At 43.0% G+C, this 16,792-nt stretch overlaps 2 protein-coding genes across 5 annotated transcripts; both read right to left on the bottom strand.

The window, feature by feature from the left end:
• Positions 1 to 341: 341 nt before the first annotated feature.
• On the bottom strand, positions 342 to 9,931 carry LOC145222837 (uncharacterized). Of its 4 annotated transcripts, none has more exons than XM_080089056.1 (3): positions 2,951 to 9,931; positions 918 to 2,878; positions 342 to 744 (listed from the first exon to the last, which is right to left on the bottom strand). In XM_080089056.1, exon 1 carries the CDS (start codon positions 9,870 to 9,872, stop codon positions 5,517 to 5,519), a length of 4,356 nt encoding a protein of 1,451 aa, XP_079945182.1. In that variant the 5' UTR covers positions 9,873 to 9,931; the 3' UTR covers positions 342 to 744; positions 918 to 2,878; positions 2,951 to 5,516. The 4 variants fall into 4 exon arrangements, with proteins under 4 accessions (XP_079945182.1, XP_079945180.1, XP_079945179.1 ...); XM_080089054.1 differs by having other exon boundaries at positions 918 to 4,775; positions 4,873 to 9,931; XM_080089053.1 differs by having other exon boundaries at positions 918 to 9,931.
• Positions 3,651 to 4,277, bottom strand: LOC145223458 (uncharacterized). The gene has a single exon (XM_080089879.1). It carries the CDS (start codon positions 4,275 to 4,277, stop codon positions 3,651 to 3,653), a length of 627 nt encoding a protein of 208 aa, XP_079946005.1.
• Positions 9,932 to 16,792: the final 6,861 nt, after the last annotated feature.

Below are 16,792 nucleotides of genomic sequence, written 5' to 3'. Positions count from 1 at the left end.
TTGCTTACCCAAATTTAGAGTATTGTAAGTAAAAAGGTGTTTTGTTTCATACATGAGATTGCAAATAAAAAAAAAACTGGTGTAAACAAGAAAAATAAAATAACTGAGAAAAAGCTGCTCACATCAGGTGAGATAAGAAAATAAATTTCTGACACTGCTGCATAGCTGTTTTTAGGTGGTAGCTATTCTGTACAACATTTTTTGGGACTATTATCATTTCAATGTCACAAGAAAAACAATCAATTTGCTAGCACAAGTAAATCTTCTCATAGTTTACTTTATACTGTAGTAGTTTTTTTTAATCCTGCATTTGCTCTCAAGCACACTACTTCAATCTGCTATTCAAGATCACTTCGGTTTTATTGTAAACTTACGACAAAATTCCAGCATGCACAATAAAAATAACATATACATTGGTAGCACAGAACAACATTCAAAACTGAAAATACTGGGAGTTGTTTGGAACAACTATGCAAATGGTGTGCCTAGTGTACACCTATGTTAGAACTGCACTGTGTACAATTATAAACCATTCATAGGAACAGTTTGTTGATCCCAAGGAATGGCATGCATAATGTGTTTAATTGCGTTGATTATAGGTGCTTGCACTAGAGACAATGAGGCATAATACACTGTTTTTATGCCATGCAAACTTGCCTGCATGCAGTGCTTATCATATACAAAGTAAAAAACATACAAAGTAAAATTTTGACATTGATTGATCGAAGAGGTTGAGTTGCTATCCTAAACAAACACATAGCATTAATAATAGAAAATATTTTGCACAAAAGCTATTTCAGACTTAATAAAAAGTATGAGTGTATAAGTATAATCTAACATTAATGAAGCATATATTGCACAAAAGTGATTTTACCATCAATAAAAATTATGTGTGTATAATTTACTGCTATAATAACCTAATAAACATTGCCTTCAGAAGGCTTCAGTTCAAACATCCAAAATGAGTCTTCACCATGTTCTGACTTGTAAAAACGTTTTTTGAATCAAAACTGACATAAAACTTGCAACGTCGACAATACTGAAGTCAAAGTAACCGCTTAGCAACCTAGGCGTGACGTAACGGCAACCCGCAAATTTCCCCTGCTGTGATTGGCTTAAAAAGCCCTGTGGTTCGAATTCGGAAACATTTTGGAAATATGCGTACGGGAGCCTATTTGCAAGAGCCACTAAACGGTCAACCGTGTTAAGATCAGCAAAATTCCCTAGCTGGCGAAGTACCAGCAGACATTTCCTCATAGTCTGCGCATAAGTGCGCATACCAGTAGCATCGTCCGGTTTTAAGTTCGGACCCTTAGTTAACTCTTCAACAAAAGCTCTAGCAACTATGTAGGGCTTACCGAAGTTCTCATAAAGAATGCTTCTTGCCTTGGTATAACCTTCTTCCGTATCTAGAACAGAGCAATGTGCAATTAAAGACCTCGCTTTTCCTTTGCACTGGTTTATAAGCAGTGTTAGTCGCATATCATCACTTCGTGTTTTGCATTCGAGATTGAATTCAAAGTAGCGTACAAACATCCAATAATCTGTAGGATTGCCCGAGAACGTCATGTGATCGGGCTTCGGCATACTCATGCCCTCTCCAACTGCCTTCACTATGCATGGAAGCACAGCTGGGTTTTCTTCGTTCACTTTAACAACTGATTGAGCTTTCGTCACAGGTACACGTACATTGGGACGCATGCTTTCCTGTGGTTCTTCTCTATCTCGAATAGGAAACGTACAGTTCCGAGCAGCAGAGGATGTCATTGGAGGCTACATCGGGGAAAACCGCTACTACGTCTGGAATCTGTTTCTCGTCGGACCTCTTGTCCATTTGTGATAAACGTTCGTCGTCTTCATTTAGGATTCTAGCTGTTGCGTCGGCAGCCTGAAAATCGTATTTAGCCTTTAACTTTCGCCTTTTCGTTTCTGCTTCCGCCTGTTGCTTGGCGAGATCGTTTTCTTCATCGATTTGTTTGAGGCGAAGTAATGTCAGCTCCCGCTCTACCTTAGCCTCTCGGCGACTTCTCGCAGAAGCGGATGTGCTCGCGCTAGATATACGTGAGTGGCCAGACCGTGATGTCCTACTAGAGACAACAGTAGGGGCCCTGAACCGCGAACTTACCACAAGTTCTGGCAGTGAGTCAGGCATTTTGGAAGGCTGTAGCTCTGATACTCTATTTTCGAATTCAAGTTTGCTGTGTTCAAGAGATTTTAAATCTTCTTTGGAAGCAGCAAGTTTCTCTGGGTCGTTACATGAATTAATAAATGCATCGTACATACTGTGAAGTATCGTGTAGTTTTCGTCAATTTGTTTTTGAGCCACTCGCAACGTGGAGTGCTCTTTATTTAGAATGCCAGTTTCAGCCACAACATACCAGCTATTCAATTTATCTGCACATCGGCGTACATCGTCGTAGGTTGGGACCGGTTGTGCAGCAAATGGTCTCAAGCGTGTAGGCACCGGCGATTCCATCGGAGATGGTGTCTTTTCCAAATCTTCAGCCATCGTGGCGAAATTCGCTTTATTGATAACTCTGGAATCTTTATTTGCAGAAACACTGAAAACTTTATTTTCAGCAAACTCTGACAACTTTAATGTAACGTCAGAAATTTGCGCGCCTGGTACCGCGCTGGCGTCACACTAGAGAAGTCCAATTTCTGGAAACGCGTGAATTTATTTTACACGTCAACACGGTTCAATACGACACGGTAATCACGTCACGTTCACGGTAGACACGACACGGTTTTCTACAAGAAAACATTTACTCAAAAATGGGAAACAGAAAACAATTTTATGCCGGCAGAAATAAAGCTTACCAGAGTTTTGGACCAGGGTTTCAAAGATATTAAAATCTTTACATCATCAGATAGCATTCTAAACATACAAAAAACGTATAATTCGAATGTAAGGCAAATTGGGCAACTTGAATGCAAATTTCAAGCTCACCTTGTAAAGGCAACATTATTCCTTTCATCAGAGTTATCAGAATAAATTTAGCATTACCATCTATTAATGACAAACAAATTATATTTAGTCACTTCCATTACTTTATCTAACGTTTGCAAATTAAAGTCAGCAACTAACGAACTACACGTGGTCCAAACTAAACTCAATACTAAATGGCCAAAAGCACAGCATAGAGAAATAAACTACAATGATATTGTTACGTCATAGGGGATACTGGCATTATGGTGCAATCACACCATATAAGATGTGACGTAGATTACGGTTGAGTGATTTACGATGTTACACAATAAAACAAACAAACAATTTGAGGTCAGTGATCATCCCCAGAGTTCAGACAAGGCACTATGACTTCGACAGTGCCCCCAAAAGGGTCGTGGCAGGTGGCACTGTTGATGCGGTTAAAGCTACTGAAACTACTTGACGTACGAAAACTTTATAAACTGAAACTACTGGCAGACGATAAACTGAATTATTAAATTATAACGTAGACAGGGGTGTATAACGACAGGGGTGTATAACGACAGGGGTATAACAACATACCCCCCACAATGTACGAATCCAAGGAGTACATTTACAACACAACACACAAACATCGGCAGTAATTGCGCACAATAAACACACAACTAATCACGCATCGCGTCGTCGCGGCATAGCAAACACAATTTTGCAATTGGGCGTCTCATGAAGTGTGAGTCTTGACCACCACCTGGCGCACTACCCCCTTTCGATCAGGAAGCACATCGGTCACGCGACCCTGAAGCCATTTGCTCCTGGGCTGATTATTATCATCCGCTACAAGCACAACGTCGCCGACTGCGAAATTAGAATGTCCATTTGCCCACTTTGATATGGGCATTAGCGTCGACAGGTACTCGCGCGACCATCGCCGCCAAAATTGGTCGGCCAAGTATTGTACTTGGCGGCAACGGTTACGATGGTAACAGTCCTTCCCCGTAAAGAGTTCAGCGGGCATATTCGGCGCTGCACGCTGCAGCAGTAGGTGATTTGGTGTAAGGGGCTCCTCATCCTTCGAATCGAACGTCACAGGAACCAAGGGACGAGAATTCAGGATGGCCTCGACCTCCACCATCAGCGTCATCGGTTTCTTATCGGACAATATCTGCATCGAAAGCAGAGGGTTGAGAATTTTGTGCACAGAGCGTATTCGCTCCCAAAAAAACTGAGGTCCAGTAAGCCATCGGCTGGACCTAAGAAATTTATTCACACTGAGTCCACGAGACGCTTCGTCGGCTGGATTTACCTTGGTGTTGACGTGTCTCCATTGACTAGGCCGGGAAACATCCATTATATTGGCCAAGCGATTTGCAACAAACACTGGAAAGCGCTTATTGCAGCTGCAAATACTTTGAAGAACCGCAGTCGAATCCGCCCAGAACACGGATTGACATTCGTACAGTTGTACCTCCTTTCTCACAAGTCGATCCAACTTGGCTGCAACAACTGCCGCCGTCAGCTCCAGGCGGGGAATCGAACATTGCCTATTACTTGCCTATTACAAACGAGCAGTAAATGCGTCCTCGCTCGTCTACCAGCCCCAGATAGGTCACCGCACCGTAAGCTGCTGTAGATGACGCATCTGCAAAATGGTGCAATTCCGTTTTTCGCACCTTACCAAAATCGTCGGGCTTCACACATCTTGGCAGAACGACGTCTCCTAACCGCGGTAGTTGCTGCAACCATTTTGCCCACGTTTCGGAGTCTTCATCGGAAAGCACGTCGTCCCATCCCAATTGCTTTCTGCAGAGATCTCTTTGCATCGTCTTGGCCACCACGATCACAGGCTCTGCAAAGCCAAGAGGATCGTATAAGGAACTTACCACCGACAGGATTGACCTGCTGGTGTAGGCTGTAGGCTGCTTTACATCGACATTGAAACCAACCTCGTCCGACGAGACGTTCCATCGAACGCCAAGTACCCTCTCGCACGAGAAACATCCACGTCCAGCTCCTTCACCGATTTAGCCCGTTCCCCTTCATCAATGGACGCAATAACTCGCTCGCTGTTGCTAAGCCACTTGGTTAGCCGCAATCCCTTCTTCTTAAGAAGTGCACAGATACTGTAGAATTCAAGCAGTGTGCTAATTCTACCTTTCAGTCTCTTGACTGGCAGAATAAGATAGCCGGTTTCATATGCACTTTATTTTCAGTGATTTAAAACGGATTTTTGACCACCTTAATCAAATAGAATCAAAACGTCACAATTACAAACAGTCCAAACAATTTACCTTATATAACATAAATTATCCACATCAGCAAAGTTTAATACAACACCACAGATTTAGATACTGCTGAAACAATGACTGGGCTACACGTGCAGAGACAAAAAACCGAGAAAGCAGGACGCACATAAAGTTAGCAGTTATGTCGTCACAATGAACGTATAGGTCACGGGTTACAACGGCGGGAAAAGTTCTTGCTATAGGGGAGCGTTACTGTCCGTTACATACCGGCCCCTAAATAACGAACGTGGAAACGAAGTTATTTACACAAAACGACATAAGGACAGAAACGAAACACAACAAAGTTACGCTGCCTCAAGTAAGCACAACTTGCGAATATCGCGCGTATATACAGCCCTCGCAGTGCGAACGCGAACACTTCTGACAGCTCCTTCACCATCAGGGTACACCTCTTCGACAATGCCCTTTGGCCAGGCACCCCGCGGATTCATTTCGTCCACGACCAAAACCAGGTCACCAACCCCAAAGTTTTTAGTTGGACGTACCCATTTCTGGCGCAGCTGAAGTATTGGCAGGTAGTCGCGAAGCCACCTCTTCCAAAACGTATCTGCCAGCCACTGGACTGTACGCCACGATCTCCGGTAGCCGTCGGCAGTCGCGAACTTGTCCGGAGGAAGAGAACAGTCTAATTTTCCTATCATTAACATGTTGGGAGTCAGTGCTCGCAGATCCCGAACATCATCACTAAGGGCAGCTATCGGTCGGTTGTTGAGAATGCGCTCAACTTCTGCGAGCAACGTACACAACGACTCGTCGGTAAGCGAAGCATTGCCAACGATTGCTTGTAAAATTCGGCGAATAGAGCGGATGACGCGCTCCCAGACACCACCTTGGTGGCTTGCAATCGGGGGATTAAAGTGCCAGTTTGTCCCTCTTTGACGCAGATGGCCATGAATAGCAGTTTGATTCCATTTTGCCATGCCTTCACGAAGTTCACGTTCGGCACCTACGAAATTGGTGCCGTTGTCACTAAAAACATCAGAAGCAGATCCTCTTCTGCTGGAGAACCTGCGAAACGCATTAATGAAAGAAGAGGTGTCCAGCGAATGAGCCACCTCAATGTGTACAGCCCTGGTACACATGCAGGTGAATACACAACCATAACGTTTGACTTGACTCCTTCCTATCTTTACCAGAAAAGGCCCCCTGTAATCAACTCCCACACTGGTGAATGGTGGGTTACCAGGAGTAATTCGTTCCTTAGGTAAAGCACCCATGATCTGTGATCCGGCCTTGGCGTGGCGTAGTTTACAACCTTTGCATCGGCGAACCACACGCCGCACAGCTGAGTGCCCTTTAACTATCCAATACTTCTCGCGCACAGACGCGAGCACGTGTAACGTTCCACAATGACCTTCAGTGTGATGGTAGTGGTTGATAATTAAGTCCGTCACGTGGTGACGGTATGGCAAAATAATCTGGTGTTTTTGTTGCTCAAATACATCTGACCTCCGCAGTCTTCCTCCAACGCAAATAATACCGTTGACAAGACAGGGGCGCAGCTTGCACAACGACGAACGATATTTCGTTGAGCAACAATGCTGCATTGCCTCTTCAAAGCTTTTACAGTCCGGCAAGCAGACAAGGTCAGTGGGAAACGCTTCTTGTTGTACCAACTGCACAATATATTTTGACGCATTTTCCAACTCTTGTACAGTCAGTCCTACCGGGTTAAAACTTGGCGCATCCGCAGACCTATTCTTGTCGTATTTCCAAAGCACACAGTCCTTAAATCGGCTCAACCAAGCGATAGACTTTTGCAGTTTATCCCATGAAGAAAAACGCTGCAACAGCTGTTGCAGTGGCGTGTCATTGGCAGTCACCTTTGTAGTGCATATAGTATGTGATTTAATTTCGAGGTCTGTATCAGCTGCAGAAAATACGGCCGGCTGATCAGGCCAGGAATCCTGAGAGTTCCATAAAAAATCTGGTCCCCTGAACCACTGTCTGGCTTTAACAAATTCGTTGGGCATTAGTCCACGCGAAGCAATGTCAGCAGGGTTATCTTTGCTTCCAACATGTCGCCATTGTGATGGCCGCGAATGCTCATGAATTATAGCGAGGCGATTCGCAACAAAGGTCTGAAAACGGCGAGCAGTATTGTGTATGTAGTGTAGCACAGTTGTCGAGTCAGACCAAAACAACACATTGTCTACGTCATAGTCCAATTCTTGAACAATCATTGTCCCTAATTTAACTGTAGTTACAGCAGCGACGAGTTCCAGTCGCGGTATTGTGACAGGTTTTAAAGGGGTCACACGAGATTTTCCAAGCACCAGTGAACAGTGAATATTCCCGTTTGAGTCAACAAAGCGAAGATAACACACCGCACCGAACCCGGTCTCGCAGGCATCGCCAAAGCAGTGCAGCTGTGTTGAAACGATGACTGCATTGGGAGGTTTGTAGCCACGCGGTATAGAAACGTTTTTTAATAAAGGCACGTGGTCCAACCAAAGATTCCAGTGCTCAACCGCACTTTCGGGCAGTGGATCGTCCCAATCCAGCTGCTGGTTGCAAAGAGACTGCATTAGCCGTTTCATAGGAAGCATAAAGGGTTGGATAAATCCAAGTGGGTCGTAGACCTGACTGATCATTGAGAGCATTCCGCGACGGGAATGCGGCTTTTGTTTTATATTCACTCGAACCCCAAAGCTGTCATTGGCCATGTTCCACTGAATTCCCAATGTTTTTTCACTGGGTAAGTCCGACAAATCCAAGTTCAGCACTGCACTTGAGCGGTCTGGTTCGTTAACAGACTCGAGGACGGCTGTCGAGTTGCTAAGAAATTTCGTCAGGTGAAATCCTCCCTCACGCAAAACCTCGGTTATGTCCCTGATTAGCGCAGTGGCTTGCGTAACTGACGACGCTGATTTGAGGCAGTCGTCGACATAAAAGTTTTTCAAAATGGTCTCAATAGCATCATGCGAAAACATGTCCTTCTGGTCGAGCGCAGCCTTACGCAGCGCGAAGCTCGCGCAACTAGGCGATGATGTGGCACCAAACAAATGTACCAACATTTGATAGTCCACTGGCGGCAGGCTTGTATCCCCGTTCGGCCACCACAGAAATCGAAGCGAATCACAGTCCTCGGGCAAAACCCTAACCTGGTGAAACATGCCTTTTATGTCAGCGTGTATGTGATTTACGTTTGCGTTCTCAGTGTCCTGCTTTTTTCCTGGGCCAAACAAACACCAACCCAAACCAGTGCGAATAGCAACGGGATCGCCACGAGAGCCACGTACCGCCTCATGTTGCTCGTGAGCCTCGTAAACATCGGCTGCGACGAGCAAGTCGACATTCGGACAGTCTATTGTAGAGAACTTGAGATCCCGAATGTGCGGATACCGCTTTATATCATCCACAGTAGGAATGCTGCCTTGTAGGTTGGGTAACTTGGGAACGACCCTAACATCCTTCAACAAAAAACATGAGCCATCGTTCAGGCCTTGTACGGATAGCGAAACTTTTCGACTGCGCAATGTCTGCGTTCCGTTTACGGTAGTAATTGTCAAGTTGTCTTCAACACCGCTTAGTCCCAGTTTCTTTGCCAATGCTGCAGAGCACAATGACGTGTCTGACCCGTCGTCAAGAAAGGCATGTGTGAAATGGGGTTTACAATCTTTATCCAAGACGGTAACTGGCACGACCTTAAGTCGCACAGAGTGAGTTCGCAGAGTAGCAGCGGATATTCCAGGCAGGGCCGATCCGTCAACTCCCGCTAAAGCGCTAGAAGATTGCCCGGATGGGCCAGAAAGTTGCGCCCAATGCAGTAGCGTGTGGTGCCTTTTCCCACAACCGTCCACACGACACACATAATTGGATGTACATTCGCCCGCACAATGCTCGGGACGAAAACAGTTAAAACACAGTTTGTTACGCCGCACTAGGGCATGACGTTCCTTTACCGGTTGGCTCTTAAAGGCCTCACATTTCCACAAAAAATGTGACGACCCACATTGGGGGCATATAAGGGTCCGTCCCGGTAGATCGTGATTCACAAATGAGTCTTCACCGGACACTGCCGAGTATGCAGCTGCGACTCGACCCGGGAACTTGCCTTTATTGGTAACTTGGCTCTTTGACTTACGTTCCTCGTCGGAAACAAACCTCATCATTGGCGAGAGTGTATCCTCTACCAACAATTCCAAAAGATCCAGCAAAGTTTGAAAAGTCACTGGTTGACTTCGTAAACGAAGCTCGGATGATTTAGTGATGAACCGTCGAATTGCCCTCTGCGGCAAGCGCTGAACAACGGCCTCAACATTTTGAGGCAGATCGAGCGTGTATTTACAGTCCCACTGACTGAATAACTTGTAACTTTCTGCAGCTTGTGCACGAAACTGTCGCAAGCCCTGGAAGTCGCTATCCTTTAATTGTGGGCGTTGTGTCAATCTGTCCATATGCGCTCTTACTACAAGGTCTAATCTCCCATGTCTCCTGTGGAGTATATCCAATGCCTCCCTGTATCCTAATTCGGGAGGCATGCTTTTGCATTCCAAAATGTTGGTCAGAGCATTTTCAGTGCAAAATTCACAGAGATATCCCAGCTTCTCAGCATCAGATAAATACGCCTTGTTTATCTGACGATCGAAGTGGTTCATAAACTTGTGATAGTTAATAGGGTCGCCGTCGTACTTCATCAATGACAGTTTCGGTAAATTGAAACCTTGTTTTATAGTTTCTGCAATTACATACCAATTCTCAGGGGTCGCCGGTGGACCATGAGGGCAAGGTTTTATTGCTGCATATTGATGCTCCTTTTCAAATGTGCCGGCCCCAGTGGCTTCTGCGCAAGTGGCAACCACAGGACCGAATCCCTCTGCCTTCGCTGTGAGGACTCCAGAAGGCCCGACAGAAACCTGTGACTTGGCTGGCGCAAGTGGTTTGTCTGTCGAGTTCACATTCGTGGTTCGTTCTGAAATAGCTTTCGATGGTTGTTCCTCTTGGGCACACGTTAACGCCTCTGTATGCTTATAAATGTTAGGCGTTACTTCCTGATTGTAGCCCTGTGCCTTTGAAGAAACCTTTGCGTGTTCCACTAGCACTACAGGGTTAGGCCTTTTGATCGGGGTATGATCCCATCCATAGGCGCCCACTTGCTAAAATCGGCGGGGAGGCAGAATTTTATAACTCTGTAACAGACAGAAATATTCCAGCCCGGACGTCACTAACGTCGCAAGTTACACCCTTTGCGGCGTGGTTCTGTACTGGTATGCTTTAGTAGCTGATGCCGACGAAACTATAACTGTTACACACATGCTTTATTTTTACGCAACAAGCCGCCTACGTTTCTAGGTCGTTTAGTACCTTTGATTTACGGAGCAATTGTTTGTAACGCATTTTAGGTTTTTAAGTTTACTTCATTTTAAATCAGGGATTACCAAAGTAAAGCCCGCGAAAATATTTGTTCTAAATATGCATTTTGGAAAAAAACGAGTTAACCGTAGAAAGTTAATGTGCTGCGCAAAAATTCCCGCAACAACATGTGGGATTAAGTTCATCTAATTTCAAACTTGATGCATAAATATCGTCCAAAGGCAGTTTGGTACATCACAGACAAGACTTAAAAGTATCAATGCTTTCGTTACTGCAAGCCTTTCTTTGTTAATTGTGATGAAATAAAGGATCAGTCAGTAGTTTGTGCCAAATAATTTTATTGTTCGACAGGAGCGCTATCGGTCTCTTAATAATATTGTATGCGTATGGGCGTGCAAGCTATGTGGCCGTCAAATGTCATTTTCATGTTATCCAGCTCGCCCCGAAAAAAATTTGGTTACCCCTTCTTTAAACTATGTCATGTTAAATTTGTGTCGATGTTGCTAACCGAGTTTTGGTTAACACTTCTTGCATGTTTTTTCTAATGGCTCATTGCATATAACACTTGTATACGTTTGTGACATAACAATATGCGTTGCTTGATTTTTTTTTAAAATAACGTGATTTTATTGTAACATAAACATGACATTTTTAGTATTATTGGGCGCAAAAACTTGTGCAATAAAATATTATTATTATTTTAGTTAATAAATTCCTTGCGCCAACATTAACAATGCAAGGTGCTTATAGATGTTGTTGTGCTGGTCTGCATTAACGAATCCTATGCCGTGTTTAATGTCCATTTTCAAAGCACTTCAACGACCTTAACTTGATCCAAGGTGACCTCCGTTTAGGCGTCAACAATATATAGTCAGCTATATTTGAACGTGAATTGCTTCTACTGTTATTTCCCGCTAAAACGAATTACTTTTAAGTAAATTGTTCTAAAAAATTGCTGATTTGGCAAATAGCATAAGATCTCAGACGCACAGTAAACGTCCCAACCACACGAAGAAATTGTGTCAAGTGACAATTTGCAAAATAATGTGGAGGTGTCGGTATTTGGTCTTATACCTTAGTATCGTACGGGTACAGATACGGCACAAGGTATAGGTATCGGAGCCGAAGATCAAAAGTCGCACCCCCGATATTTTTTAAAAACTCTACACCTATGGTCGTTGACTGTGCATTAGTAACAGAGTTAATACAAAACTGTATGTGCATTATTTTGTAAATAAACGCAAAACTTGTTTATGACGTAGTCAGCGACGCAAAACCCGGGGAGGCGGCGCCTCCCCGCCTCCCCATAAGTGGGCGCCAGTGATCCCATCCATGTGAAGACTCACATGAGTCAAACTCGCTTACTGTATCAGCAGCAAACTCGGCCAACTCGAATTCTTCTTGGGCTTCGTCTAACTTCAACTCGAGCTCCATTTCCAAATTTTGTTTTCTGGCTTTCAGTTCCAGTTCCATATCCAACGCCTTGGACCTAAGAGCACATCGCCGTTTAAGTTGTTCCAGCCTTAACGCTGCAGCTTCGGCTTCACGGCGAGCACGCGCACTGGCAGTGCTCCTGACACTTCGCACAGAACCTTTAACAGACGGGGCGCCTTCGTTGGTTTGTCCATTTCTTACAGCATCAATCACTTCAAATAACTCCTGTGATGTGCTGGGAATGTTTTCTCCCTCAATAGACATTTCTCTCGAGACTACCGACTAGTCCAGAGCAAATAAAAACCGTTTTAAATGATGTAGAATTCAAGCAGTGTGCTAATTCTACCTTTCAGTCTCTTGACTGGCAGAATAAGATAGCCGGTTTCATATGCACTTTATTTTCAGTGATTTAAAACGGATTTTTGACCACCTTAATCAAATAGAATCAAAACGTCACAATTACAAACAGTCCAAACAATTTACCTTATATAACATAAATTATCCACATCAGCAAAGTTTAATACAACACCACAGATTTAGATACTGCTGAAACAATGACTGGGCTACACGTGCAGAGACAAAAAACCGAGAAAGCAGGACGCACATAAAGTTAGCAGTTATGTCGTCACAATGAACGTATAGGTCACGGGTTACAACGGCGGGAAAAGTTCTTGCTATAGGGGAGCGTTACTGTCCGTTACAGATACCTTTGACCAACTGAACTGCTTCTGCTTCAGTCAACACGGATTTTAAACATTTGTCAACGTAAACGTTATTTTCTACAGTCTCGACGACTTCATTAGGAAATTCGCTTCGCAAATCATCAGCGGCTTGTTTAAGACAAAAACTCGCACAGGAAGGTGAAGAAGTTGCTCCAAACAAATGAACAAGCATCCTGTGTGAGGTGGGCTTTTATGACACGTCGTCACTGGACCACCAACCGAAGTGCATCGCAATCTGTCGGCTTTACACGTATCTGATGAAACATGGCTTCCACATCGCGTAGCACGGCGTCGCGTCTCCTTTTTTTTTTTTTTTTTTTTTTTTTTATTTTTTTTTTTTTTTATTTTTTTTTTTTTTTTTTATTGAATTATATACGTATAAGACACAAAATGGAAAGACGGAGAATAAAAATAGCACCAATCAAAAAAGCGACAAGATGGGCTAAAGGCCCGCCCACTTTACCTTAAAGGTCGCAAGTCTATTGTTCTTCAATGCACTTACATATTCTGAGGTTTTAACCGACTTAAACAATGAAATAAACAAGTACAGCGTGGGCAAAGTTCCTCCATACTTACAACGGTATATGACAAACCGCGCACATAACAGTAAACAATTTAACAAATCATCATCAAGGTGAGTTCCAAAAATAAGAGTTACAGGGTTAATTCGCAAGGGAATTAAAAGTTTTGCTGAAATCCAAGACGTTACGTCTTCCCAGTAACTTTTAACATGTTCACAAAGATAAAATAAGTGCGATACAGTTTCGGGGCCCTTTAGACAGAAAACGCATTGGTCAGAATCAATTTTTCCAAAGGAGTGGAGTGCTTCGTTTGTTGCAATGGCACGCAGGTTTAGCTTTATTTGAAAGGAACGCAATTTGGTTTCGAATGTAGAGTGATAAACTTTTGAATACAGCTTTTCCCAAGGGGTGGTATTTGGTGCGAGGTTCAAGTCCCGTTCTTTTTTTTTTGTTGCTTATCTGGGCAAACCGTTACATATTGCTTTATTTTGTTGTAGAGCGCCTTTGGTGTTTTATATTCCTGAAACATTTCTAGGCATTCATTAATTAAGTTTAAACTGTTTTTGGAAAGGTCATCAGTATGGTCCCATTCGGGAGGGAGGGCGGCAACCATTTTAATGAAAATTTTAAAGTCGGTGTTATTCGGGGTAAATTTATATTTATCTGCCAATTGGTCGTACTTATAATATTCCCCCTCAGAATTAAGTAAATCGGAATAATCAAGTATTCCTGCATTTATAAGAGACTTTAAATAAAATGTTTTTGACCTAAGTCTGACAGATTTTGAAACCCACAGTGCTCTACTGTGCGATTTGGGTGAATGAGCTACATGAGTAATACTTCTGATGTCTGTAATTATCTTCCTTACCGTTTGTAAGGGGATAATTTGTGCACATTGTTTCGAGGAAGTTGGTAAGTTGCCTCGAACCCATGACTCTAGTTCCATTAAGGACAACGCATTTCTTTCTAAATGTTTCCATGGGGCTTCGTATTCGACGTCAAGAAGTTTTAAAACCCATTTAAGATTTAAGGACAAAATGTAGGCCTCGACGTCCAACATATTTGTACCTCCATTATCAACGTTTGCGATAAGAGTGTTACGTTTTATTCTTTCCCACCTCGAGCCCCATACAAACTGGAATAATTTTGTTTTTAGTTTTCGTAAAAATATATTCGGAAGGGTTATTGGCAAAACACTAATTTTGTAAATTAGCGTCGGAATTACAAGGCTTTTCAAAATGCATATGCGTCCCAAAAGAGTCAACCCGCGAGACGACCATATGTTTAAAATTGCGCTGATTTTACCAATCATGTTACCAAAATTTAGAGAAAACAATTGTTTCCTATCTTTAATCGGGATTTCGACACCCAGATATCGAAACGACGCATTTGGCCAAGCTAATCCTTTATCAGCGTATGGTTTTTCTTCGGATAGTCGCTTTGGACCTATAAAAAATGCAAGGGATTTTCCCATGTTAAGTTTACATCCGGACATTTCCCCAAACATATCAAGTACACGAAATACCCGATCAAAGTCAGTTTGGTCGCCTCTGAGGAAAATTAAAGTGTCATCCGCAAGCAGAGACACTTTAAATTCCTTATTTTTCAGTTTTATCCCTTGAAAGGTATCTTGGCGCAGGGCCTCAGCCAGACATTCGATGCATATTAAAAATAATGTTGGTGATAATGGGTCACCTTGTCTCACGCCTCGTTCGATTCGAAAAGCCTTCGATAAAAAATTGTTGTTAGTTATTCTGCATGTGGGTCGGGAGTAGCAACATTTGATCCATCTTTTTAGTTTGTTACCAAACCCAAACGCATTTAGTGCAGAAGCAATGTAATCCCAACTAATTGTGTCAAACGCTTTGTAAATGTCGAGGCTAAGTACCGCCCCTGGAACTTCATAAAAATCGCAGGAATCTATAATGTCAAACAAGACGCGAAGGTTATCGCCGATGTACCTACCCTTCATAAAGCCGTTTTGATCTGGCTTAATCAAGTGCTTTATATGTTTTCTGATTCTATTGTTTATCACTTTAGACATAATTTTGTAGTCAGTGTTTAATAACGAAATGGGTCGATAATTAGTCGTTAATAAGGGGTCTTTGTGAGGTTTAGGTATAAGGGTCAAAACCCCTTGAGCCTGACTCTGGCTAAAATGACCAATTTCCTCAGTATAGTCCCAAGCTTTACAAAATATAGATGTAATATCTGGCCAGAAGCATTGATAAAACTCGGCCGGTAATCCGTCGAGGCCGGGTGATTTATTTTTAGGCATTGTGTTAATGGCAAACTTAATCTCATCTTTGGAGATATGCTCTTCGCTTGTTTCGGTCTCGTACGCGTTTACTTTTGGGAGGTTCAGGTTTGCCAAATAAGAGTCGATTTGTGACTGCGGACATTTAGGGTCGCGTCTATTGTATAGGTTTTCATAAAATCGCGAAAGCTCTGTTAATATCGACTTTTGGTCTGTATATACCTGGTCACCGTTTTTTAGACGGTTAATCGATTTTTTTACAACATGGCGTTTTTCTAAATTAAGAAAATATTTCGTGTTTTTTTCGCCTTTTTCGGCCCAAAGAGTTCTACTTCTGATTATCGCCCCTTTTGTTTTGTTTTCCACGAGTACATCCAAACTACTTTTTAATTGTGTTAATTTTACTGGAGCGTTTGGATCAAGAAGAGAACCGTTGGTTCGACTAATTTTCTCCTCGAGCGCTTCTATATTTCGCTCCAGTTCATTCTGGCGAGCAGTGTTTTCTTTTTTAAGTCTCGCACTGAATTCAATCGAGACGCCGCGAAGTACCGCTTTAAGGGCGTCCCATCTAACGTGGGGATTCACGTGATTAGCCGGGTTGGTTATTATGTAATCCTTTATCGTTTTCCTCACTAGTTCAATGTATTGTTTATTATCTAACAGACGCGTGTTGAGCTTCCAGTAGCCTTTGCCGTGTACATTAGGCGCCACATTTAAAGTCATGGTCACAATTTTGTGATCAGACATAATACCTGTAACAATATTAGCGCTCGTAACATTGGTTAATAACGATTTTGAGGTTAAAAAGAAATCAATACGGGTCGCCACCATTGGATTTGTTTGAATCCTCGAGTACTTTCTCGCATCTCCGTGCCGATGTCTAAATACATCATATAGCTCAAGTGTACTCATATATGCCTGCACATGTGCAGTGGCTCGCGAATTTTTGTTTGCATGCGGGGGCCCACGATTTTTGTCCAAAGTTGAATTTAAGATAACGTTAAAGTCCCCTCCTACAATCATGTCGCCGTCAGCAGCTGATATTAGCCGGGTAAAAAAAATATTAAAAAAGTCCGGGTTGTCGTTGTTCGGTCCGTAAATATTTGCTATCGTTAAATTTCTATTTCCGATTTTTACCGATGTAATCAAAAACCTCCCGTTCGGATCAGCTGCCTGTTCAATCACTGAGTATGTTAGGTTTTTGGAAAATAATATGGCCACACCCTTGCTACGATTTGTACCGTGTGCCCAAACGATTTCTCCACCCCATTCCATCTGCCAAAGTTTTTCATCTTTATAAGAACAATGAG

The sequence above is a fragment of the Phallusia mammillata genome, chromosome 4 (genome assembly GCF_965637545.1).
Source record: "Phallusia mammillata chromosome 4, kaPhaMamm4.hap1.1, whole genome shotgun sequence".
NCBI lineage: Eukaryota > Metazoa > Chordata > Ascidiacea > Phlebobranchia > Ascidiidae > Phallusia > Phallusia mammillata.
Note: the sequence above shows the minus strand (reverse complement) of the source record. Positions and strands in the feature narration are given on the sequence as shown.

Coding starts and splice junctions, on each gene's coding strand:
- LOC145223458 (XM_080089879.1), bottom strand. CDS start 4,277: ATGGATGTTTCCCGGCCTAGTCAATGGAGACACGTCAACACCAAGGTA.
- LOC145222837 (XM_080089053.1), bottom strand. CDS start 9,872: ATGAAGTACGACGGCGACCCTATTAACTATCACAAGTTTATGAACCAC.